This window comes from Chiloscyllium plagiosum, unplaced genomic scaffold, assembly GCF_037043375.1.
Source record: "Chiloscyllium plagiosum isolate Xiang-an unplaced genomic scaffold, Cpla_swu_hap1 HiC_scaffold_6, whole genome shotgun sequence".
NCBI classification, from domain to species: domain Eukaryota; kingdom Metazoa; phylum Chordata; class Chondrichthyes; order Orectolobiformes; family Hemiscylliidae; genus Chiloscyllium; species Chiloscyllium plagiosum.
In genome coordinates, this window is record NW_028270144.1 from 95,827,997 (window position 1) to 95,855,573 (window position 27,577).

At 41.2% G+C, this 27,577-nt stretch overlaps 1 protein-coding gene across 2 annotated transcripts in view; it reads right to left on the reverse strand.

Annotated features, from left to right (window-relative positions):
- stard13b (StAR related lipid transfer domain containing 13b) overlaps positions 1 to 27,577 on the reverse strand; it is a 550,394-nt gene that overhangs the window by 179,985 nt on the left and 342,832 nt on the right. Inside the window, exon 1 of one of the 2 annotated variants that reach the window (XM_087988241.1) lies at positions 14,549 to 15,066. The exons of the other annotated variant lie outside the window; for it this stretch is intronic. Coding sequence (XP_087844367.1) covers positions 14,549 to 14,669 — 121 coding nt within the window. The 5' untranslated portion in view covers positions 14,670 to 15,066. Of the gene's footprint in view, positions 1 to 14,548; positions 15,067 to 27,577 lie in introns of those variants that run through there. 2 annotated transcript variants of the gene reach the window in all.

Genomic DNA, 27,577 nt, shown 5'->3' on the forward strand with positions numbered 1-27,577 from the left:
TCTCTTTCCTAAAGAACTAATCCACATCTAGAAGGATCTCTTGCAGTTGGTCATCTTCACCATTGGTATAACCTTCCTATTTCTTCATCAACAGCTTCTCAAGGGCAGTTGGTAATGGGCAAGAAAGTTGATGAAGGGCTTTTGCCCAAAACATCGATTTTCCTACTCCTCGGATGCTGCCTGAACTGCTGTGCTTTTCCAGCACCACTCTAATCTAGAATCTGGTTTCCAGCATCTGCAATCCTTGTTTTTACCTAATGGGCAAGAAATACTAGTCTAGCCAGTGGTGCTGATATTCTATGAATGCACAAAATAAATCTCAGCATTGAGTCAACCTGAATTTCTTTTACTAGCAAATAAAAAAGATTCAAACTCACATAAGCTTTTCTGCTTGATGAAGAACAGTGTTGATCAATATTGGACTATAAAGCATCAGTGATCTCTCTCCCATTATAGTGGAATAGAGCCTTCATCAATCTTTTCATGCATAGTGCAATACCTCCTGCCCAATGAATTTGAATGGAAGATCGGTAGAAATATTCAGGCTGATCTCAGAAAGAATGGACACTTTTTCTCCTGTATCTAGTTTAAAGTTCATGTTCCTGTCACTAACTATGTTATTTGTGTGTGAGAAATCCTCTTGTGGATATACCACATACCTGAAGAATAATAATACATCTTGTTCTTCAGTATCATCAAACTCTCGGACATTTGAAGATTAGATTCATCTAGTTTTATTTTTTCTTGCTCACAGGTGACAATCTCTGGCTGTTGCAGCAAATCATCCTAAAATAGACCCTCTTCTGGCATGCAAGACATCTGGTTTTAATTAATAGCTGGTCAAGCCTTGTGCCAGTGGATTCTTTTCTTGCTACAACGTGGACATGAAGCAATCATAGTGACTGCATCCTCTTCCCATGGTTTCCTTGCTGGCATATTGTCAGCCCTCTGATCGATGAACTGGACAGAATCGGTGCAAGGAAGCCTCCCTGTTGCTCAGATCAATAGCTTTTTGTTTGTGAAGTTCAGCGTGCCTGGTTAACTGCACTTCTTTAGTTAATGTAAGATCCTATCTGGATAGGAAGAATACCAATAGCACTACGAGAATATTGTCTCTGATGACTCCATTCTCAATTCACTGTTATACAGTCTTACAGCATGGAAACAGATCCTTTGGTCCATGCCAACCAAGTTTCCCAAACTAGTTCCACTTACTGCATTTGTGCCATAGCCCTTGAAGCCCTTCTTTATTCATGTACCTGTCCAAATATCTTTTAAATGTTGTAACTGTACCTGCATCCACCATTTCCTCTTGCAGTCATTCCACATACAATTTACCCTCTATATGAAAAAGTTGCTCCTCAGGCTCCTTTGAACCTTACTCTTCCCATCTTAAAAATATGTCATCTAGTTTTGAACTCCCTTACCCCAGGTAGAAGACCTTTGCTATTCACTTTATCTATGCCCCTCATGATTTTATAAACCTCTAAGGTTATCCCTCAGTCTCCTACACTCCAGTGATTAAAGTTCCAGCCTATTCAACCTTCAGTTCCGGCAATATCGCTGTAAATCTTCTCTGAACCCTTTCCAATTTAATAATATCCTTCCTGTACTAGAGTAATGAGCACTGAACAGTACTACAAGAGTGGCCTCATCAACATCCTATACAAACTCAACATGACATTCCAACTCCTATACTCAATGGTCAGAGCAATGAAGCTAAAAAAAACATTCTAAATGCCTTCTCAACCACCCTTTCTACCTGTGATGCAACTTTCAATGAACTATGTACCTGAATCGTTAGGTCTCTCTGTTCAACTACATTCCCCAGGGCCCTGCCCATTGGTAATTCCTGCCCTTGTTTGTTTTACCAAAATGCAATACTTCATATTTATCCAAATTAAACTCCATCTGTAATGAGGTCAGCCAGGTGAATCTCAGAAGAAGGAGTTCCCTGAGTGGGGCTGTTAATCTTGTCCAATCAGGGAGACCCAGCGGACAGGTATAAACAGGAGTGTGTTTTGATCACACAGGACTGCCCTTTGATGTGAAGGGCAGTGTTTGTCACTGGCCACCCGGGTGTTTTCCTATCTTCCTGGTGGTGGAAATTGAATAAAGATTCGTGCACTTTGTGTCTTTCACTGTGTCTCACACCTGCACACACACACCATGGGTGCTGGGGGAAAAAATAAGCACTACCGCACTTAAGTGGTAGTGTGGGGGTTTAAGAAAAAAAAATAAACAGGAGTGCTCCGGAAGGCTTGTGGGCTACCCTAAAAAAAAATAAAAGAAAAAAAAAATAAACAGGAGTGTCAGAGGTTCCACCCACTGGGGAATCTGGGTCAGGGGCAAGGGCTTTCAACATGTAAATAAAGGGTAACTTGGTAATGGGATACTGGCGCTTGTGGAGTTATTTCACCATCTTCCACTCCCCAGACCACTGGCCAAATTGATCACAATCCTTTTGTAATGCTAGATGACCTTCTTCAACGTTCACTACACCAGCAATTTTGGTGTCGTCTGCAAACGTACTAATCATACCTCCTACATTCTTATCCAAATTATTTACATAAATGACAAACAACAGAGCACCCAGCACCAATCCCTGCGGAACATCACTGGTCACAGGCCTCCAGTCCAAAAACTATCCTCAATAACCATCCTCTATCTCCTACTGTCAAGACAATTTTGCATTCAGTTGGTAACCTCTCCCTCAATTCTGTGTGATCTAACTACTGACCTGCTCTACCATGTGGAACCTTGTCAAAGGTTTTACTAAAGTTCATGCAGACAACTTTACCGCTCTGCCCTCATCAATCAAGTTGGTTACATCCTCAAAATACTCAATTAAAAGTTTGTGAGACATAACAAATATCTTGTATAGCTGTAACATGACGTCTCAACTCCTGTACTCAGTGGTCAAACTGATGAAGGCAATCGTGCCAAATGCCTTCTTCACCACCCTATCTACCTCTAACAGCACTTTCGGGGAGCTATGTAGCTGTACCCCCAGGTCTCTCTGTTCAACAGGGCCCTACCATTAACTGTGTAAGTCCTGCTTTGGTTTGTTTTACCAAAATGCAACACCTTGCATTTATCTAAATTAAACTCCATCTGCCATTCTTTGGCCCACTGGCTCAGTTGATCAAGGTCCCATTGTACTCTTAGATATCTTTCTTCACTGTCCACTATACCATCAATTTTGGTGTCATCCACAAACTTACTAGTCACACCTCCTATATTCTCAGTTGTATAAATGATGACTCACACTGGATCTAGCACTTGTGCCACGCCATTGGCCACAGGTCTTCAGTCTGAACAACAATCCTCTACCATCATCTTCTGTCTCCTACCATCAAACCAATTTTGTAGCCAATTGTCTAGTCCTCCTTGGATTTCATGTGATATGCTCTAACAAACATTCATTTGCTATTTCCATTATTAAGGTCAAGGCAAAATCACAATAGATTAGATTATAGGGCTGCTCTCATTAGAGAGAGGTAACTAGTGGTGGTTTAACCTGAGGGTCACCATACCTCATGCGAGGAGAGTGATTGAGATGAGGTGTCCTTCCGGGTAATGTTCTGCAGTGCATACCAGCCATCCAGCCAACTAAGCTATTTCTCACAAATTACAAGGTCAATAATTGCAAGTGTTATGAAACACACCTTTAAGAAGGATTTGTTCCGTTATGTTTTCTTTGAAAGGAGGTGTTAGTCAAACTACCAGGCTTGAAGCAAAACACACTTTATTTTCAAGCTATAGTTTAAGTACAAACAAAAGAAAGAAGAATTGGAATAACATAACCCTTCATGTAGCTTCTATCGTTTCAACTTTTGAAAAAAGCTATTTGGCCTCAGAGCAGGCAGCTCAGATCCAAGTTTACAAGACGAAACATAACAAAATGTAGTCAGACCAACAAGAGGTGAGGCCATACTGGATTTAGTTCTGCGTAACGAACCAGGCCAGGTGTTAGAATTGGAGGTAGGTGAGCACTTTGGGGACAGTGACCACAATTCGATGACTTTTACTCTAGTGATGGAGACGGATAAGTGTGCACTGCAGGGCAAGAGTTATAGCTGGGGGCAGGGAAATTATGATGCGGTGAGGCACGACTTAGGATGCGTGGCTTGGAAAAGTAGGCTTCAAGGGAAGGGTGCAATTGATATGTGGAGCTTGTTCAAGGAGCAACTATTGAGTGTCCTTGATAAGTATGTACCTAACAGGCAGGGAGGAAAGGGTCGTGTGAGGGAGCCGTGGTTTAATAAGGAATTGGAATCCCTTGTTAAATGGAAGAGGGTGGCCTATGTAGAGATGAGGCGTGAAGGTTCAATTGGGGTGATTGAGAGTTATAAGGTAGCCAGGAAGGATCTGAAGAGAGAGCTAAAAGCAGCAAGGAGGGGACATAAAAAGTCCTTAGTTGGTAGGATTAGGGAAAACTCTAAGGCTTTCTATAGGTATGTCAGGAATAAAAGAATGACTAGGGTAGGAATAGGTCCAGTCAAGGATAGTAGTGGGAAGTTGCGTGTGGAGGCTGAAGAGATTGGGAAGACACTGAATGAATACTTTTCGTCAGTATTCACTCAGGAACAGGACATTGTTGCCGATGTGAATACTGAGTCACAATTAATTAGAATGGATGGCTTTGAGGTATGTAGGGAAGAGGTGTTGGAAATTGTGGAAAGGGTGAAAATAGATAAGTCCCCTGGGCCTGATGGCATTTATCCTAGGATTCTCTGGGAAGCAAGGGAGGAGATTGCCGAGCCATTGGCCTTGATTTTTATGTCCTCGTTGTCTACAGGAATAGTGCCAGAAGATTGGAGGCTAGCAAATGTGGTTCCCTTGTTCAAGAAGGGGAGTAGGGATAACCCTAGTAACTATAGGCCGGTGAGTCTCACTTCTGTTGTGGGCAAAGTCTTAGAGAGAATTGTAAGGGATAGGATTTATGAACATCTGGATAGGAATAATGTGATCAAGGATAGTCAGCATGGTTTTGTGAAGGGCAGGTCGTGTCTCACAAACCTTATTGAATTCTTTGAGAAGGTGATTAAGGAGGTGGACGAGGGGAAAGCGGTAGATGTGGTGTATATGGATTTTAGTAAGGCATTTGATAAGGTTCCCCATGGTAGGCTACTTCAAAAAATACGGAGGTATGTCATTGAGGGTGAGTTGGAGGTTTGGATTAGGAATTGGCTGGCTGGAAGAAGACAGAGGGTAGTAGTTGATGGTAAAGGTTCATCTTGGAGTGCAGTTACTAGCGGTGTTCCGCAAGGATCTGTTTTGGGACCATTGCTGTTTGTCAGTTTTATAAATGATCTGGAGGAGGGGTTAGAAGGTTGGGTGAGCAAGTTTGCGGATGATACGAAAGTCGGAGGAGTTGTTGACAGTGAGGAAGGATGAGGCAGGTTACAGCAGGATATAGATAAGCTGCAGAGCTGGGCAGAAAGGTGGCAAATGGAGTTCAATGTAGCTAAGTGTGAGGTGATTCACTTTGGTAAGAGTAACAAGAAGATGGGGTACTGGGCTAATGGTTAGATACTTGGTAGTGTGGATGAACAGAGGGATCTTGGTGTCCATGTACACAGATCTCTGAAAGTTGCCACCCAGGTAAATAGTGCTGTGAAGGCGGCTTATGGCGTACTTGCTTTTATTGGTAGAGGAATTGAGTTCCGGAGTCGTGAGGTCATGTTGCAGTTGTATAAGACTCTGGTGCGGCCGCATCTGGAGTATCGTGTGCAGTTTTGGTCACCATACTATAGGAAGGATGTGGAGGCACTGGAACGGGTGCAGAGGAGGTTTACCAGGATGTTGCCTGGCATGGTAAGAAGATCGTATGAGGAAAGGCTGAGGCACTTGGGGCTGTTTTCATTGGAGAAAAGAGGGTTTAGGAGTGACTTGATAGAGGTGTACAAGATATTAGGGGTTTAGATAGGGTTGACCATGAGAATCTTTTTCCACGTATGGAGTCAGCTATTACGAGGGGGCATAGCTTTAAATTAAGGGGTGGTAGGTATAGGACAGATGTGAGGGGTAGATTTTTTACTCAGCGAGTCGTGAGTTCATGGAATGCCCTGCCAGTAGCAGTGTGGACTCTCCCTCTTTATGGGCATTTAAACGGGCATTGGATAGGCATATGGAGGATATTGGGCTAGTGTAGGTTAGGTGGGCTTGAATCGGCGCAACATCGAGGGCCAAAGGTCCTGTATTGCGCTGTATTTTTCTATGTTCTATGTTCTAAAACAAATTCTTCTTAAAGGTAAATCTTGCAATGGTACCAGATCTCTTTAAATAATTAATCTGTGTGGGTAAAGTTTACTCATGTGTACCAAGAGGAGTAGGTAAAGAAATTAAAATTTTAAGAGATATGGGAGGACGTCAATCTTTGATGGTGAGAGGTGAGGAGAACTGTGATTCCGATGGGGTATTACCAGAAAAGGTGGTAATATATAGAATTCATGGTGAAAAGAGAGGTGTTTCATTATATAAAGTGAGGTTGGAGAGTCCAGTTAAAAAATGGTGAAGTTGTGGTAGGAACAATAAATAAGTCAGTGGGAAATCAGACGACTGAAGTGTTTTAGGAAGCATATCCTGGGATTTTTCCTGACTGTGCGGTAACAAGGTCACAAAACCACAGGTTGAAGCAGGAGGAGAAATTAAGGAGTGAACACAAGGAAGTTGAAGTTTAATGATCAGAAACTCTGTTTGATCAAATGGTTGGGAAGAAAAACAAGAACAAGCAGAGGACAAAGGGGATATTTTTAGTTCAGAGAGAGGCTAGCTGAATTACCACAGGAATATGAAAAAACTAAAGCAGTTGTATCCCAGAATGTTACCATCTTAAGTGAAGTCTTGATGAGGAAATGGAGACCATCATAGAACATAGAACATAGAAGAATACAGCGCAGTACAGGCCCTTCAGCCCTCGATGATGCGCCAATCCAAGCCCACCTAACCTACACCAGCCCACTATCCTCCATATGCCTATCCAATGCCCGCTTAAATGCCCATAATGAGGGAGAGTCCACCACTGCTACTGGCAGGGCATTCCATGAACTCATGACTCGCTGAGTAAAGAACCTACCCCTAACATCTGTCCTATACCTACCCCCCTTAATTTAAAGCTATGCCCCCTTGTAATAGCTGACTCCATACGTGGAAAAAGATTCTCACTGTCGACCCTATCTAAACCCCTAATCATCTTGTACACCTCTATCAAGTCACCCCTAAACCTTCTTTTCTCCAATGAAAACAACCCCAAGTGCCTCAGCCTTTCCTCATACGATCTTTCTACCATACCAGGCAACATCCTGGTAAACCTCCTCTGCACCCGTTCCAGTGCCTCCACATCCTTCCTATAGTATGGCGACCAAAACTGCACACAATATTCCAGATGCGGCCGCACCAGAGTCTTATACAACTGCAACATGACCTCAGTACTCTGGAACTCAATTCCACTACCAATAAAAGCCAGTACGCCATATGCCTTCTTCACCGCACTATTTACCTGGGTGGCAACTTTCAAAGATCTGTGTACATGGACACCAAGATCCCTCTGCTCATCCACACTACCAAGTATCCGACCATTAGCCCAGTACCCCATCTTTTTATTACTCTTACCAAAGTGAATCACCTCACACTTAGCTACATTGAACTCCATTTGCCACCTTTCTGCCCAGTTCTGCAGCTTAGCTATATCCCGCTGTAACATGCCACATCCTTCCTCACTGTCTACAACTCCTCCGACTTTCGTATCATCCGCAAACCTGCTCACCCAACCTTCTAACCTCTCCTCCAGGTCATTTATAAAAATGACAAACAGCAATGGTCCCAAAACAGATCCTTGCGGAACACCGCTAGTGACGGCACTCCAAGATGAACCTTTGCCATCAACTACTACCCTCTGTCTTCTTCCAGCCAACCAATTCCTAATCCAAACCTCCAACTCACCCTCAATGACATACCTCCGTATTTTTTGCAGTAATCTACCATGGGGAACCTTATCAAACGCCTTACTAAAATCCATATACACCACATCTACTGCTTTCCCCTCGTCCACCTCCTTAGTCACCTTCTCAAAGAATTCAATAAGGTTTGTGAGGCACGACCTGCCCTTCACAAAACCATACTGACTATCCTTGATCACATTATTCCTATCCAGATGTTCATAAATCCTATCCCTTACAATTCTCTCTAAGATTTTGCCCACAACAGAAGTGAGACTCACCGGCCTATAGTTACTAGGGTTATCCCTACTCCCCTTCTTGAACAAGGGAACCACATTTGCTAGCCTCCAATCTTCTGGCACTACTCCTGTAGACAACGAGGACATAAAAATCAAGGCCAATGGCTCTGCAATCTCCTCCCTTGCTTCCCAGAGAATCCTAGGATAAATGCCATCAGGCCCAGGGGACTTATCTATTTTCATTTTCCTGCATCACATATGCAGGAAAATGAAAAATGGGCATAAGTTCATCAAGTTGTATTACCGTAGGGTTGTGCAGAGGAAGTGTTGTGGGTAGCACATGAATTACCAGTAGAAGGTCATTTGGGAATAAGAAAAGCGCATGCCAAAATATGAAAAACAGTTTTTTAGCCTGGACTGCATAGAGATGTGGCTGAATTTTGCCAGACATATCATACGTGTCAGGTAATAGGAAAACCTCAGGCAGTGATAAAACCAGCACCCTTAACACCCATTCCCACATTTGAGGAACGTTTTATAAGAGTCTTAATTGATTGTGTAGGACGCCTACCTAGAACAAAATGTGGGAATTAGTACTTGTTGACCATAATGAATGTGTATCCTATATTTCCAGAGGCCATTCCATTATGCAATATCATTGTTAAAAAAACTTTACAAGAGTTCCTCAAATATTTTATTAGATACGGATTGCCCACAGAAATATAATCAGATCAAGGGTCAAATGTATATCAAAATTATTCAAGGAGGTTATGGAATAGAACAATTCAAATCCACCACATATCATCCAGAATTGCAGGGAGCATTCGAACAGTAGCATCAAACATTGAAGACCATGTTGAGGGCTTATAGTCAAGACTATCCAGAGGACGGGATAAAAGAATTCCACTTGTACGTTCTACAAATAAGGGGTCACCTAATGAAACAACTAAATTCAGTTTATTTTAGTTAGTCTCCGGTTATGAGGTGAGAGGACTACTGAAATTGATTAAGAAGAAGTTGATGAGTCACAGGTCAGAGACCACATGGTTTGACTATGTGTCAAGCTTTAGGGAAAGATTAAATAGAGGGGGCGAGTTTCCTAGACAGCATTTAAAAGTAGTAAAGCGTGTGATGAAACAGGAAGAAGTCAAGATTTCAAAAATTCACAATTTCCTTGTGGAGATAAAAGTGTTAGTGTTTTTTTTAGATTAGATTACTTACAGTGTGGAAACAGGCCCTTCGGCCCAACAAGTCCACACCCACCCTCCGAAGAGCAATCCATCCACACCCATTCTCCTGCATTTACCCCTTCACCTAACGCTACAGGCAATTTAGTATAACCAATTCACCTAACCTGCACACTTTTGGACTGTGGGAGGAAACCGGAGCACCCGGAGGAAACCCACGCAGACACGGGGAGAATGTGTAAACTCCACACAGACAGTTGCCTGAGGCGGGAATTGAACCCGAGTCCCTGGCGTTGTGAGGCAGCAGTGCTAATCACTGTGCCACCATGCTGCCCATATAAACATTTTCCCCCATATCTTGCCTCATCCTGGGTGAAGATCAATATGTTTAATGACACACTTCTGGAGCAGGTGGGACTTGAATCTGGGCTTACCTGACTCAGAAGTAGAGACACTACCACTGTGCCATGGATGCCCTACCAAATGAGTATTAAATATGGTGTGAGCACTGAATGATTAGATTACTTACGGTGTGGAAACAGGCCCTTCGACCCAACAAGTCCACACCAACCCAGACCCATTCCCCTACACCTAACACTATGCGCAATTTAGCATGGCCAATTCACCTAACCTGCACATGTTTGGATTGTGGGAGGAAACCGGAGCACCCGGAGGAAACCCATGCAGACATGGGGAGAATGTGCAAACTCCACACAGTCAGTCGCCTGACGCGGGAATTGAACCCGGGTCTCTGACGCTGTGAGGCAGCAGTGCTAACCGCCGTGCTGCCGTGCCACTAGTCCCTGTGGTAGAATAACCTTTAAAGGCAAGGCTTAGCAGGCCTTATCAAATCAAAAAGAAATTGTGTGAAGTGAATTATTTGATAAAAACACCAGATAGAAAGAGATCTCACAGAGTGTGTTATGTGAATACACTCAAAAGGTATTTTGATAGGGAAGGGAAGTGAAAGGAGAAAATTTACTGGTTACAACAAAGAATGAAGAACCAAGTTCAAGTGATTCTGAATTGGACATTCCTCGATTTAAATTGGACAGTGAGGAAGTCCTCAAAAATTGGGATAAATTATTGAGTTAACTTCCAAAAGAAAATTGAAATGATCTGAAAGAGTTATTACAATGGCATGGGGAGAAATGTGTGAATAATCTAGGAAGCACTACTTTAATTACACATGATTTAGATACGGAAAATGCTGTTCCAGTTAAGCAACATCCTTATAGACATAATCCTCTAAAGTTGGCCAATGTTCAAAAACAGATTGAAAACATACTCAGAGATGACATAATTAAAGTGAGCTGTAGCAAATGGAGCTCACCCATAGTAATGGTACCAAAACTGGATGGTACCCAATGATTATGTGTGGATTATCACAAAGTCTGTGCAGTTACAAAATCTGATTTATATTCAATTTCACATTTGGATAGCTGTATTGAGAAGGTGGGGCAAGCAACTTATATTTCAAACTTGGACTTACTGAGAGGATACTAACAGATACCTTTATCCAAAAGAAAGGAGGACATTTTGGCTTTCATGACACCAAATGGACTGTATCAGTTTAAAGTCATGCCATTTGATATGAAAAATGCGCCAGCCACATCTCAAAGATTATCCAATAAAGTTATTTTGGGATTACACAATTGTGTGCGAAGTACATGGACAATCTGGTCACTTTTAGTCACACATAGAAGGAAAATTTGGAGCATCTACTGAAATTGTTCGATCAATTTCAAGAGGTGGGTTCGGTGATAAACCTGGCTGAGAGTGAGTTCGCAAAAGCCCAAGTCATGTTTCTGGATCATGTTATTGGACATGAAAAGATGGTCCCAGGGGATATGCAAACAAATGTTATTGGGGAATTTTCCATGCCATCGAGGAAGAGGGAAGTACTGCAATTCCTGGGACTGAGTGTTTTTTATCAGAAGTTTGTACCAAATTTGACCAATGTGGTTGCTCCACTGACTGGCCTGTCGAAGAAGGGCAGAAAAATCAGTGGACAGAAGAGTGTCAGAAGGCATTTGATAACCTGAAAGCTGTCTTATCCACCAACCCAGTGTTAGTCGGACTTACCTACACAAAACTATTCCAGATTGCTGTTGATGCAAGTGATGTGGATGTTAGTGCTGCACTTTTGCAAGAAGAAGATGAGAGAATGTGATTGCTGACATGTTGTCACAACTTAGAGGAATGAAGTTGGAGATGTTCGATGGCGGGAAAAAAGAATGGTCTGAGGTGAACTGTATAATTAAATCTTTGCATGCTTAGGTTTCATGGAACTATATATTTTCAGTAGTGTTAAAAATGAAGCTATCTTTATATACAGATTTTTTTTCATTTCGGGGGCAAGTATTCCAAGAAGGATTTGTTCTGTCATATTTCTTTTGAAAGCAAGCATTGTAAACTTGGAGATGAGCTGTCTACTTTGTGCATAGCATTGTAGCTAGCTACTTTTCAAAAGCAGCTAAAAGAAGCATGAGTGAGTGGGGTCAGGCTCCCACAGAACCAAGATTTTAGTTTAACATCCAGTTAAACTTTCTTGCTGGGGTGTGGAAGTTGTTTTCCTCTCTCTGTTATAGCTAGAAGCTTAGGCTCTCTTCCTGCTACGAGAATTGCATGCGAGACAACCTATTTTGCTGAATTTGCTTTGCCAGGGGTATATATTCCAACAATGAACAAATAGTTGCTGTTTCATAACTGAATAATTTATTATTCTGTAAATTTTCTAATAGAGTTAAAAGTCATTCCAATTCTTCTTTCTTTTGTTTGTATTTTAATTATAGTGTCAGAATAAACTGTGTTTTGCTTCAAGCCTGGTAGTTTGACCAATCGAATTGTATCTGGAACACAATGCCTTACACTTGTCTTTAAAAATAAGAAAAAGATGGGCTCTGGGCTATCTTCTTATTTTGAGTTTAGTCTGGTCCATAACACAAGACTTTATCAGACCCTCTCTTCCCCAGCTTCTAGCTACATGTGATCTGATATAACTATTGACCCATTTTACAAGACCTCTGCTTTCCTCCAATTCCACCTGTTAGACACTCCTGATTTCCTTGACTCCAAGGCATAGCCACTCCACTGGTGACCATTCCTTCAGTATTGTAAACAAGCTTTGGAATTCCCTCTCAATAACACTTGGCTTCTCAAAACCTTACTCTTCCTTTATGATGATCCTTGATATCTACCCCTTTCACCAAGCTATTAGTCATCTGTTCTAATTCCTCTTTATGAGGGTCATTTTATTTTTTTTAATTGATACCACTCCTCAGATATTTTATTACATTAAATGTGCTATATAAATTCAAATTGTAGTTCTGTCAAACAGAATTTGAGTATTGTTGAAAAAGATATATGTTTTGAAGCTTTTCATCTTGCACTCTTCAGAACACTTTGCAAGATAACCAAATCGAGGCAAAAGCCAACCTTTATCCTGTTTGAGAGGAGATTACTGATTGGTTAGGAAGTCAAAAATGCAAATTTTTACCACTTCAATTTGAGGGAATGATTTGGAGATGCTGGTGTTGGACTGGGGTGTACAAAGTTAAAAATCACACAACACCAGGTTATAGTCCAACAAGTTTAATTGGAAGCACTAGCTTTCGGAGCGCTCCTCCTTCATCAGGTGGTAGTGGAGGGCTCAATCAATTCTGTGTTAGGATTGAGCTCTCCACTATCACCTGATGAAGGGGCGTCGCTCCGAAAGCTAGTGCTTCCAATTAAACCTGTTGGACTATACCCTGGAGTTGTGTGATTTTTAAATTTGAGGGAAAGCAGAGTTTGTGCATGACTATATCTCCACTGACTGGTATGAGAATACTAATGAATTTGAAGTTGCCTTACTGCTCCTGCCCCTGACTGATTTATGTTAATTTAGTGATCAAAGCTTTTTTTATGGCTCAGCCATTATTGTACATACTTTTTTGAATCACAGGGGAAGATTGGGAATATACAACAGTAAGGACAAAAGTGATACAATGCATTCTCTGACCAAAGATTTCCAAGACAACAGCAAAATGAAAAAAAAGTATATAATCAATTAAGCTATATAAACGCAAAATATATCAATAAATGTCAAGCTTTTTAAAAAGGCTCTAATTAATTCGCTGAATACATTTCTGGGAAACACTGTAGTTACAGAGAATTTGCATGGTCTGTGAGTTTTTACTGTAAATGAAGAATTTCCCCTTAAAATAAGTAAACAATTGCTGGTCCAGAGTCACTTTTTAGGTTATCCGGTGTAATTTGACCCAGTGAAGTCTTTACAGTAAAATGACTAGACACTGATGGCAAGCAGCCCAAAGCAGCTCTAAAATTCTTCACAACACAGTTTACACTAGCTCAGATAACAGCTGGCTATTAAATCCTACCGGTTTGCAGTGGATGTCATCCTAGAGTATACGCCAGTAGTGAGATGATATTGAAATAAGCATCTGGTCTCAGCATGCTGCATGCTTATGCAGTTCCACTAAGAGATACCAGCTGAGTCACCGTCTCATAGTCTAGCTGCTTGTTAATTGTTCTTTAATTTTGTGCTAAATTCTGAAACAGTAATCCTGAGAACAAAGTCACAGTCTAAAGGAATGGGGACGGGGCAACGCCCTGAACCCCGAGAAATTGTGTTTACAGACCATCTTTGAGAAAGTGCTGTCTTAACATTGCTGCTAAATGCACAAGCGCTGAGTATTGATTCACAGCTGGAAGCCAGCTTAGAAGGGAACCGTGTCTCAAACAACCCTTCAATACAAACCCAAATTGACAGTTAGGAAAAGAGATGTCAATCATGACAGCAGAGCCAAGGTATCAGCAAACTTTCCCTGACCGACCATGCACTATTGCTATTCCCAAGTATCGTTTGCTAAACTTTTTGCGTTTTCAGGAATGTAACAGGCTTGGGAGTTCACCAGTACATGTACATTGAATGTTGCAACAACTTATCTTCTATATGTCTAGGACTATTGAACTTCTGAACATGAGAGTTTCATCTTTAAGTTACCCATTTCGCAACCTCCAGCCGCAGAACCTGACCAGAGGGTGGACTAATTTATCTACGGACTTGGAAGACGCGGCAAGTTCTGTCAAATACCCACGGTCCCCTCCCTTACCTCCAATGTTCAAAATTAAAAAAGTTGTCACGGGAATGCAGTCTGGAGTGAGGGGAACTGACCTGCCAGCCGGCGCTCCCTGACATTTTTCCACAATAAATCCCAAGCTTTGGCGGTGGAGTCTTTCAGATGCTCGCTGAAAGACCTCCTCAGTTGGTGCCTCGCTGATTTCCGATGGGCCATCCCTTTCTGCCGGGGATTTAACGCGCTTGCTCCCAAAACAGCAGACGCTCCATTGGAATTTCCTCCTTCCACCACCCCCTTTCCAAACCGTCCCAGCCCCTCACTCCCTGGCTCTAAAAACGCCGGTGCAGCGTGGGGTGAAGGCTGGCTCCGATCTGCACCGACCTCGAGCTGCTGACGGCTGGCAGCATGGTGAACCGGTTGCCGGTTGTGAGGGCTTGCCGTACTGGCTGCCCGCTGGGAGGCAGGGCAGGCTGGCGAGTGTCCCCCTTGGCAAGACCCCCCGTGCTCTCTCCTCCCAGCCAGCACCCGGACCAGATGGGCTGTTTGGCGGTGACGCGATGACAGGAGCTTCTGGGAGGGGGAAATCTGCTCCTCTGCAGCACAAACCTGCCCGTCCCAGCAACAGATGCACTCACTCAGTGCCTCTCTGCATCTGGAGCGGGGGAGCTACTCCATCACTTCTAACACAGGACGCATACTTCCTCCTGGCAAAATAAAGTGTACGTCATTTCAATTTAGAATATCACGTCCTAATCTGACATTATTCTAGGAAAATATATTTTCACAATATCGATGAATTTATATAGAAACACAACGTTTACTCTTGTTTAAAATAGCACCACATTCCTTCAGTTTGAACGTTTTTTCCCCCCTTCGCTCTATAACATGTTTGACTGGAGTTGCATCATGAGAATGTTACTCATTTCACTGAACAGAGCTCTTACCTCACGAATATCATTCATCTTGTCCCTTTTTCTAGTCTGGGAGGCCAACCTCCAATAGGTTATTGTTTAGTTGTACCAACATTTTATATTTTAAATCAAATCATCAAAACATATCAGTTTTGTTTTCAAAATGTAAAACGAAAACCCCAAACTCTGCTGATCTGAAGGAAAGTTAATATCGCTGACGTTACAAGGCAGTGACGTTACAACGGAGCTTTTAGAGCTGAATGTTTCAGACTTTGCCAAGAATTGAGTAAATATTCCTCCAATGAAACGTACATACTGCCTTTTTAATACAAGACTCCATATCCAGATGTATAATGAATGCTGACTACATGCTCAAAAGTTGCAAGAATTAACTTTAACTCTAAATGCAATTCTAATTGTAATAAAATACATTAAATGATGGAGATGCGGCGGGTCAGTTAGCATCTATGGGAAGAGGAGAGAGCGAGGACTGCAGATGCTGGAGATCAGAGTCGAGAGTGTGGTGCTGGAAAAGCACAGCAAGTCAGGCAGCATCCCAGGAGCAGGAACATCGACGTTTCGGGCAAAAGCCCTTCATTAGGAATTCATCAGCCCTTCTTGATTTTCCTGCTCCTGGGATGCTGCCTGACCTGTTGTGCTTCTATGGGGAGAGAGCAAACTCATGTTTGGAGTCTAGATGACTCTTCAGAGCTGACGTGAAACGTGGAGGGGGCAGTATTTATGCAATTATGGGGGATGGGGTGGAGTGCTGGAGGAGAAAGAATGTTGATATTTCAGATTAAGTGATTGGACTGTGAGAATGGCGGAACAATGGTGTGTCTGACGTCTGGAAAGACCAGGCAGCCCCTCTGGGGCTGGGGGAGGGGCCAAAGGACATGGTAACAGAGAATGTGACAGGTAACGCGAAAAGCAAGTAAAGGGATAGGAGTTGGTTCATAATTTGAAGATGTTGAACTCAATGTTTTTTAAGTCCAGAAGGTTGTAAAATTCAAGATGAGATGTTGTTCCTCCAATTTGCACTGTCATTCATTGAAGCACCACAGCATGCTGAGGACAGACATGTGGGCATGTGAGCAGGAGGCTCCTTCAAATTGTGAACCAACTCTCATTTCTTCTCTTTCTTTTAGTTTTACCTGTTAGATCCTTTGATATGTCCTTCCCCTACCCCAGCCCCAGTGGGGCTCTTTCAAGTCTGGCAGTTAGACATACCATTGTTCTACCATTCTCACATTCTGATCACTTAATCTGAACTCCCAACATCCTTTTCTTCACAGCATCCTTTTCTCCCCAGCACTACACTCCCATCCCCCACTATTGCCTAAACACTGCACCCTCTACACTTCACATCAGCTCTGATGAAAAGTCATCTGGACTCGAAATGTTAGTTTTCTCTCTCTCTCTCTCTCCGTGAATGCTGCCTGACCCTTTGTGACCTCCAGCATTTGTTGTTTTCAGTACAGATTCCAGGATCTGCAGTAATTAGCTCCTCTAATTGTAATAATGTTTTTTGCTTTTTTTTCAATGTGCATACTTAAATAAAAATTATGTACTGAGTAAGGTAGTTATCAGGTTTCAATAGTTCCTCAAGTTGTAAAGTTTATATAGTGAAATTTAATTTTTGTGTTTGGAATAAGAGCTGTTTTCCTGAAATTTTGGGACATGGTTATTAGATTAAATTCCCTCGTGTGGAAACAGGCCCTTCAGCCCAACAAGTCCACACCAACCCTCCGAAGAGCAACCCACCCAGACCCATTCCCCTACACCTAACACTACGGGCAATTTAGCATGGCCAATTCACCTAACCTGCACATCTTTGGACTACGGGAGGAAACCAGAGTACCCAGAGGAAACCCACACAGACACGGGGAGAATGTGCAAACTCCACACAGACTGTTACCAGAGACAGGAATTGAACCCAGGTCCCTGGCACTGTGAGGCAGCAGTGCTAACCACTGAGCCACCATGCCAACCTTATCTTGGTGGTTTGCAGCTGGAGACAAAAATTAAAATGGAATCTCTCTAAATCTTGCTCACTGAAATCCTGCATATATGGAAAGTGTAAAAAGCTGTTCTGTTGTGCTTGAATCATTGCCACTTTGTGGGCTACTATTTATCTTTGCTATAATTAGCAACAGAGTGCAAATATTACAAATTTCATTCGGTCATGCAAAGTGACATGTTTATCTTTCTCACGACTACTATAGTTTGCTTGATACAACACAGTGTAGATCATGAGTTCATTAAATGCAAATGTACAACAGGATTTCTTGGAAATACTCATAAAGCTTGACATGAGAATAAACAACTAGGATTAAGGATACATGGCATACATGTAAGAAATGAGAGGGGAGCACAAAACTGATGTTGCAGGAATTGGGAGAGTCAACATATTTATGTATCCATAATTTATAATCTCTAAAATGCAAACATCAATAATATGCCAAAATCACCAATTTCTGTCAGACATACCACTAGATTCATTTGGAGAAAAAGTCATGCTGCTTAGTCCCTCCTTGAAAATTATCTAAAAATGAGAATAACTGAGATATTTTTGAAATGCAACAGAAAACAAGTTAAACCTTTATACAACTTTAGATTCATAACAGCACAAGAACACAAGAATCACGAGTAAGAATAGCCAATTCAGCCACTCGGACCTGCTCTGCCATTTAACGTAATTAAGAATGATCTCACCTCAGCTTCAACTTCACTTTCTTGCCTATTCACCGATAACCCTGTAACCCATTACCAATTAAAAACATCTATCTCCTCCTTAAATTTGTTCAGTATCCCAATGTCCACCGGACTCTGGGCAAGTGAATTTAAAGGTTCATGATCTTTTGAGAAGTAATTCGTCTTCACCTCTGTTTTAAGTCTGCTGCCCCAGGCCCAAAACTATGATGCCTCATTCTATTGAACATGTTCAGCTGAAGAGCTATTGGACTCAAAACTGTTTACTGCTCCTCGGATGTTGCCTGAACTGCTGTGCTCTTCCAGCACCACTAATCCAGAATCAAAACTTTAACTCTGCTTTCTTCCCACAGATTATGGCAGATCTGCTGAGTGTCCAGTTTCATTCTGAGTTTCTGATCCCCAGTATCTGCGGTTCTTTTGTTTAGTTTACCTCGCATCCTAGATTACCCTACTGGAGAAGTATTCACTTTACATCTCTTTTGTCAATCTCCTTTAGCATCCTGCGTACCTCAATTAGATCTCCTCTCATCTGTTTTAACTCTAGTAGGCATAGGCCTTAACTGCTAAATTTCTCCTTATTAGACAAACCTATCATCTCTGGAATTAATCTAGTGTCCCCAGGCCTAAACTGTATAGGCCTAAACTATTTAGTCTGTCTTCATAAGACACACCTATCATGTCTGGAATTAATACAATGTACCCATTCAGAACTACCTCCAATACAACTGGAGGATAATTGCATCCTTCCACAAATTAGGGAACCAAGACTACACAACAACTCCAGACACAGTCTCATCAATGCCTTGCACAATTGCAACAATGCTTTCCTACTTTTATATGCTATTCCTTTAACAATTATCACCAAAATTCCATTTTCCACCCTTTTTACCTGCATACTAACTTCCTGTGATTCATGCTCAAGGATATCCAGATCCCTCTGCACCAATGCATTTTGAAATTTCACTCCATTCAGATTATAAGTTGCCTTTTTATTCTTACAACCAAAATAGAAAAATTCACACTTCCATGTTAAACTTCATCTGCCACGTTTTGGCCTATTTGTGCATTCCTTATTTCTTCATTGCCACTTACGTTCCAAACTATTTGAGTGTCATCTGAAAATTTGGCTATAGGTAAATTCTGTCCCTGCATCCTGGTCATTACTGTAGACTGTAAATAGTTGGTGCACAAGGTCTGAATGCTATGACATCCACTAGTTACAATTTGGCAACCACAAAAGAGACCCACTACTCCTGACTCTCTGCTTTCTGTTGATTAGCCAATTCTCTATCCACACTTATATATTATCCTTGACCACATAGGATCTTACCTTGTGTATTAACCTTTTGTGCAGCACCTTCTCAAATGCCTTCTGGAAATCCAGATGTATTACATTTACCAGGCCCCCATATTCCACTTTGCTTGTTACATCTATGAAGTACACTAGCAAATTAGGCAAACACGATTTATACTTCATAATACCAAAGAGCCTGATTAATGCAATTGCCCCCTAAAGGGTCTCAGATTGTTCACAAATAGCGCCCTGTGTTCAGACACAAAAAAACTTAACACAATAAGTCCCACTCCCCCACTCTTTCCTCGTAATCATACATTTTCCTTTCCCATTTACATAATTCTTATTTAGAGGCTACAGTTAGAATGGCTATTTGTCCACCTTTTTACTGGATAGTCTACTGTCCACTGTCCAGTACTGATGTCTTTAAGTCTTGTATTTTAAATTTGGACTCCCTTAATGTAAATGGTCACTGCAGGATCATCCTTGTGCTTTACACTTACCATCAGAAGGCTGGGATTGCACATTTCCTTTTTGTTTTGAAGTTGAATATTACCATTTACTTGTGGGCTACAAGCTAGCTGGTGATTGGAAGGCCAGTGATGAAGTAGGCTCCACTCTGGATGGTGGCAACCATTTTTCATTTACATTTTGTATTTGCGATTCAGGTGATGGTGGAAGTCATCATAGGCAATGCTTCACCAAATGAGTCAAGGGCTTAGCTTCTCAATTTCAGTAATATAGACCTCCCCTCCCTAACCCCTGGTCCAAATGTTCCTTTCTTCATTTCATGTTCCTTTCTTCCCTGCATTCCCTGTCAAGGCCACCAGGTTTGAACTTCCATGTGTATCCAGCCAGCTCTTTTGTTTAAATTGTCAACTGCCCATATTAATCTCTGAGCTCCAGGCCCACATCTTAGTTATGCCAATTATTATGAAGCATTGTCCCCAAGTAGATGCCAGGGTGGTGGTGAGCCAATATGATTCTCTGCACTTTACAATGCTCTTTTGACTCTTATCTTTATATGTTGAGTTGCTCCACTTCAGAATTATTGTGTGCTATAACCAGTGTACTACCTCCAATCCTCATACTTGACTTATCCAGCCTCCCTGCCATAGCCGTGTCCCCTGGCAACCTCCTCTTGACTTTCAGTGAATAAAATCTCTAACAGCTCACTTCTCTGACCAATTAAGAATGACAGTCCCAACTGATGACTAACCAGGCATCTGATTGAGGATTCAAGCACAGGAGTAGCTGCTTTGCTGCAATTGTCCAGACTCTTGGTGAGCACCTAGTATTGTGTGAAATATTTTTTCTCCTTGTCTGAGGAAGGATGTTATGGCAATGGGGGGATGCAATGCTGGTTTATTGATGGTGTTTCACTGTTACACACAGTGGTAAGTGTAAATCCCAAGGAAGACTCCTGGCATGGCCGGACTGACGTATGAAGAGAGACAGGATTAATTAGGACTATATTCATGTGGGTTTAGAAGAATGATGAGGGATTTCATAGAAACCAAAAAAAAGGTATCTTGCGATGATAATATGAATTTAGGAGGTATATATTGTCGTGGTATTTTTTAAGGAAGAGAGGTTGAGACAGAGGTGCTGAGTGATTTGTTAAGCCAACTAAATAAACAACTTGTGAAGCCATGGCTTTTGTTTTAAAGTTGAAACAATAGAAGCAGCATGAAGGGGTGGGGTCAAGCTCCCACAGATCCAGGATTTTAGTTTAACTTTCCGTAGCTATTAGGATTTGGAAGCTGCTATACATCTCTCCCCACTATAGCAAAATGCTTGATATCTCTCTCTTTCTCAGAGGTTTTTCTTGATCTTCTTTCTTCCTGGACTGAAGAATTACATGTTTTACTGAATTTGCCTTTGTCAAGGGTGTGTTTAAGGGATGTTATTCCATTGGAATAGTTGATGTTTAGTGCATAAATAATCTATTATGGATGTATGTTTGCTCGCTGAGATAGAAGGTTTGTTTTCAGACGTTTTGTCACCATGCTATTTATGTATTTAGGTTTCTTAAGGAAACATAAATAGAAAGTGGGCCATAATACCAGTGCTTCACCGGAGGCTCACTGATGATGTTACCCACCATGGTGACGAAACGTCTGAAAACAAACTTTCCAGTTCAGCGAGCAAACGTACATCGATAACCTCAACCTGAGCTACAAATCTTCTCAAAACTCAATAATCTATTATTTGGTTAAGTTTTCCAATTGAATTAAGTTATCTTAATTCTTCTTTCTTTTGTTTGTATTTTAACCAGAGTGTTTTGCTTCAAGCCTGGTGGTTTGACCTATTGAATTGTATCCAGAACACAATGCTTTACATCTGCCTTTATAAATAAGAAAAAGTTGGGGTCGAGGCTATCTTCTTAATATATGTGGGGGAGGGTTTGGTCTGCCCTATAACAATGTACAAGAAGGGTACATTTGGGGATCTAGAGCTAGGGTCAATTTCCAAGGATAAGGAATCGGCTATTTAGGACTGAGATGAAGAGGAATTTCTTCACCCAGGGAGTGATAAGCTTGTGGAATTTTCTCCATTGAAAATGGTTAAGCGGGTCAAAACATTGAATTTTTAAGAAGAAGATATAGTTCCTACCACTAAAGTGAACAAAGAATATGGTAAAAAAGGCAGGAAGAAGATATGGAATTGGATCATCAGCCTGATCGTATTGAATGACACAGCAGCTTAAAGGGCTGAATGGTCTACTCTTGCTCCTTTTTTTCCACATTTCTATGATCTCTGTGCAGCCAGCCCAACTGGATTAGTACCAATTCCTGCACTGGTGGTACTGAACCTGAAGAACTGACCATGGCCCACTGACCATATTGATACTCTGCTTCTATGTCTTATGGACGTACAGAATCCTGAACATGAATGTTCAAGTTCTGGATTAGAGTGGTGCTGGAAAAGCACAGCAGTTCAGGCAGCATCCGAGGAGCAGGAAAATCGACATTGCGGGCAAAAGCCCTTCATCTGTATTCCTGATGAAGGGCTTTTGCCCGAAATGTCGATTTTCCTGCTCCTCAGATGCTGCCTGAACTGCTGTGCTTTTCCAGCACCACTCTAATCCAGGATCTGGTTTCCAGCATCTGCAATCATTGTTTTTACCAGGAATGTTCAAGTGACTTACTGATTGTGTCCAAGCTCTTGGACTGAGATCAGATGAGGCTCTTGACTAATTGTGGCAGGATCACTTACTGACAACATTTCCCCTTGACTTGAATAAGAACTAAACCCCTTAGATTTTGAGAGAAAGCTGTTTTGTTGAAGCAGATTCAGTGAGTTTGATACATTAGCTGCTGCCACTTGGAGTTGGTGTGACATTGAAATAGCATGGTGCCATACAACATCATGACCACTTCCATGACATTTCCTTGCTGGCAGAAATGGCAGGCTGCCTGTCTTCGTATTTGCATTAAAGGTAGCCTGGCAGCAGCATTATAATGTCATCAGTGAGCACCAAAGTGCAATATTAAAATACTGAACTATGTTATAAGTGAGTTGGAGATATATCTGAGAAACCTACTAGAATTTTTTGAAGAAGTAACAAGAAGGATAAATAAAGGGGAAACAGTGGTGGCAATGCATTTGGAATTCCATATGGCATCTCAGGTTAGGCTGCTTAATAAGAGTCCATGATGTTGGAGGTAGTATATTAGCATGGTTAGATGACTAGCTAAATAATAGAGGACACAGAATTGGGATAACTGGGACATTTTCAGAATGTCTAGTAGAGTGTTACAGGAATTAGTGCTGGGACCACAATTATTTACATTTTATATTCATCACGTGGATAGAACATAGAACATAGAACATTACAGAGCAGTACAAGCCCTTTGGCCTTCAATGTTGTACCGACCTGTGACACCAATCTGAAGCCCATCTAACCTACACTATTCCATTCTTGTCCATATGCCTATCCAATGACCATTTAAATGCCTGTAAAGTTGATGAGGCTACAACTGTTGCAGGATGAAGAAAGTAAATGTATAATTGCCTAAAATCATATCTGGCAAATGGAAAATGGTTGTGGTGGTTGGAGATCAGCGATCTCAGCTCCAGATTCAACTAATGCTGTTTCTACAAGTTAAAGGTAAGTGCTATCCCCACTAACACTGTCATGCACAAAAAAATGTTGAAAAGACAGAAAAAGAAAAGAAGGTTGGGAATTTGACTGCGTTCCTCTTGGTGCCTCACAGTTCAGAGATCAAAGTTAAAATCAGCGCAATACAAAGACTGTAGACACAAGATATCTTGGCTGCTTCCTGACACCCAGTCAATAAATGTCATAAAAAGAAATTTTGCTGCCAGTGTAGCAGAATGGAAAATATACCCATTGAAAACTGGTAAAAGGATCAAAAGCCAAACAAAATTCCTGCCAAGGGATTATAACCATGCCCAGATTGGTAATTAGGAATACTGGACATAGAATTTTTCAATAATCAATTGGACGCAATTTCTCAACAAATCTTCAAGCAATGTTAGCATTGCATTTGATCATTATGAATGACACTTTTAGTTTAAATGTTGGAATGTCTGAACTACATCAATCCAGATATTTGTCCTTCGTCAATTTACTGTACTTCACCTTCAAACACAAGCATACAAAGTCACCATTACCTGCCAAATATATTTTCCTTTGCATCTCAAATATCTGAAAGCTTTTTTTTGAACATTAATCTTTCTGAATAGCTTTCACAAGTTTCATTTTTAGGAACCTCCCACTACTCCATTGGAACCAAAAAGATTTTAATAAACATGATCCAAGTAGGTAACTTTGGCACTTTTCCATATAATTGAGGAAATGAGAAAGGTTTTTACATATTTGTCCATCAAGTTATGCTGCTGCAGCTGGGAGGATGGGATACTTCAAAATGAGCTTCCCTCAGCTTCCATCCACTAAGATCTGTTAATGTTTCAATAGCAGAAAGGGCAGCGCAGTAGTGCAGCAAGGTGCCTCCGTGGTTAGCACTGCTACCTCACAGCGTCAGGGACCTGGCTTTTATTCCAGACTTGGAGGATGGTCTGTGTGGAGTCTGCGTGTTCTCCCCGTGTCTGCATGAGCTTCCATTGGGCACTCTGGTTTCCTCCCACAGTCCAAAGATGTATAGCTGAGATAGATTACTTACAATAAATTTCCCTGCAGAATCCAGTGATATGCAAGCTAAGTGGATTAGCCATGGTAAATGCAGGGTTATGAGGATAGAGTTGGGGTGTTGGGTCGAGGTAGGATGGTCTTCAGAGGGTTGGTGCAGACTCAATGGGCCAAATGGCTTCTTCTCATACTGTAGGGATGTTATGTCATACAGCCATAGAGATCTACAGCACCAAGAAAGACCCTTTAGCTCATTGCTTCTGTGCCAGCCAAAAATAACCACTCATACCATTCTATTTCTATTTATTTAATATTGTGCCCAGGTACAGTGAAAAGTGTGTAATGTCACCACATTCTGGCACCGTCTTGGATTACAAAGTAAATTATTGAATAAATTGCACATATGGTAAAATACTGAATAAATTAATATTAAATTGATATGACTAAAACTGAACCACCTTCAAAAGTTCATCTTTCCCTCTCCATAAATTAGTGAGTTCCAGATTCTCACCCCTCTCTGGCTGAAAAAGTTTATCTCACATCTTCTGTAAACCTTCTGCCCCTTACCTTAAATCAATGCCCCCGGTCATTGATATCTCCATCAAGGTGAAAGGTTTCTTCCTGTCTAGCCAGTTTATGCCCCTTATAACTTTTTACATCTCAATGATGTCCCCTCTCGATCTCCTCTGCTCTAAAGAAAAAATCCTACTCTGTCCTAACCCTCTTCATAACTGAAACTGTTCAGCCTGAACAGTACCCTGGTCAATCTCCTCTGCACCCTCTCAGTGCTATGAAATACCTCATACAATGTGGATTCCAGAACTGCACACAATAGTCCATCAGGGCCTAACCAACGTTTTATGCAGATCCAGCAAAGTTACCCTGTTTTTAAACTCTTTGCCTCGACTAATAAAGGCAAGTAAACCACCATATGACTTCTTAATCACCTTATCCACCTGTCCTGATACCTTAAGGGACTGGTGTACATGCTCACCAAGTCCATCGGATCCTTGGTACTTCCCAGGGTCCTACCATTCATTGCTTTGTCTGTCTTGCCGAAGTGTATCACCTGAATTTACCTGGTCTGAATTCCATTTGCCATGGATCAGTTCATCTGACTAGCCTGTATATATTCTCATGTAGTCTGAGGCTATCCTCCTCACTATTTACCACCTACCAATTTTTGTATCAGATGTGAACTTATCCGACCCTCAAGTCTAAACATGTATATAAACCACAAATATCACTGACTCCTGTGGGAACCGATTTCAATTGGGGAAAAAAAACCTCAACCATCAACTTCTGTTTCCTGTCACTCAGCCAACTGTGGATCCAAATTACCAATTTCCCTTGGATCCCATAGGTCCTTACCTTTTCTGTCAATCTCCCATGCATGACCTATTCAAAAGCTTGCGGAAGTCCAAGTAGACTACATCAAATGAATCTACACACCAGGTTATCTCTGAAAAATTTAATCAATTTGGTCAGATATTATCACCTCTGCTTAATAAAACTATACTGACTGTTCTTGATTAATTCCTGCCTCTCCAATCACAGATTAATTCTGATGCTCAGAATTACTTCCAGTAGTTTCCCTACCACCGAGGTTAAACTGACTGGCCGATAGTTTCCTGGTTTATTCCTTGTTTCCTTTTTGAAGAACAATGCCACATTGGCTGTCCTTGAGTTTGCCATCAACTCTTCTGTGGCCACAGAGGACTTGAAAATTATTGCAAGCACTCCTGCCTGTCTTCCTTCACTCAACAATCTGGATACATTTCATCTGGCCCTAAGATGTATCTACTTTTAATGTGCAATTCAAGAGGAATAGACTGAGCAATACCTGTTAGCCTTCTGCTTGAAAGCAATGTTTATTGCTCCAAGTTTCAGTTTGACTCAGATTTGCTTTAGAGCATGAAAGGTTTAATTTCAAGGCCAACTCCTTGCTCTTAGTGTGCTACTGAGCAAGCACTGCATTGTTGCCTGCATTCTTCAGATGACATTTTAGATCTAGTTTCTGTTTTCCTGTTCACAGTTATTTATGGAACCTTTCAGTGGGCAAAATGGCTGATACAGAAACTACCGAAAGTGCACAATATAACTCATTCCACCTGAAGTGTTTTGTGACATTTTACAGCCATGTGATAAAGTGTTACTTAAAATGCTTTTCTGGCTTATTTTCTACCACTACATGAGACAATGCAGCAATATTTCATTCCATTATTCTTCCCTTAGGAGGTTAATTTAAGTAATAACTTATTAACATGCAGATAAGTTGATTGAATAAAATTTTGGCCTGTACGCTGAGTTCCACATTTGCTGATAGAATGCAGACATTAGTGTATTACAGCTATTGATATACCTTCAGAACATTTCAAAAAATTATATCGTTGACAAAGTAATCAACATATATTTAATTTTATGCATGCACTTGAAATAAGGTCCAACAGGTGCACCACACTGTACACAGAGTTGTTAAATAACATAGTTTCTCAGAGTCATCCACATTCCCGTGATGATATCTGGCTAAGTAGTACCTCACTTAAATTGAATGTAGTCTACAGGGGCAGAAAAATGTTTGGATTCCATCCCTGACCACCCGTCTCATCAGTCTATTCTGCTTTGTGTGGCCTGCAGCTCTGGTTGGTATTTTAATGTTAATTGCCATCTCCCTGTCCAATCAAAGGACAGATTTTAGGTTTGACTTGTATTTAGAATGAATGAAACATAGACTAAATACAGTTTAGACTATAAGATGTGAAATATATCTATAAAATACCTTCAATAGCATTGTTTAATTTTTGCTGCTGAGAGAAATAACCTCTCTTAGGAGTTAAGATGTTTCACTATGGCAATTTTATTTAATATATTGGAAAAGTTTAAAATATGGCATGATTTGCGCATTAAAGATTCAAAACATTTTTCAGAAATGTGTAGTAAAGGTATTTCGGGAAGTTCAAAACCATAAGAGTCATGAGCATGTAAAAGATATTAGCATGAAAACCCTCATTTTGTCAGATGTTGATGAACCATATGAAAACATAAGAAGGGTTCATTCTTAAAAGACTCTGATAATTGTTCTGACAAA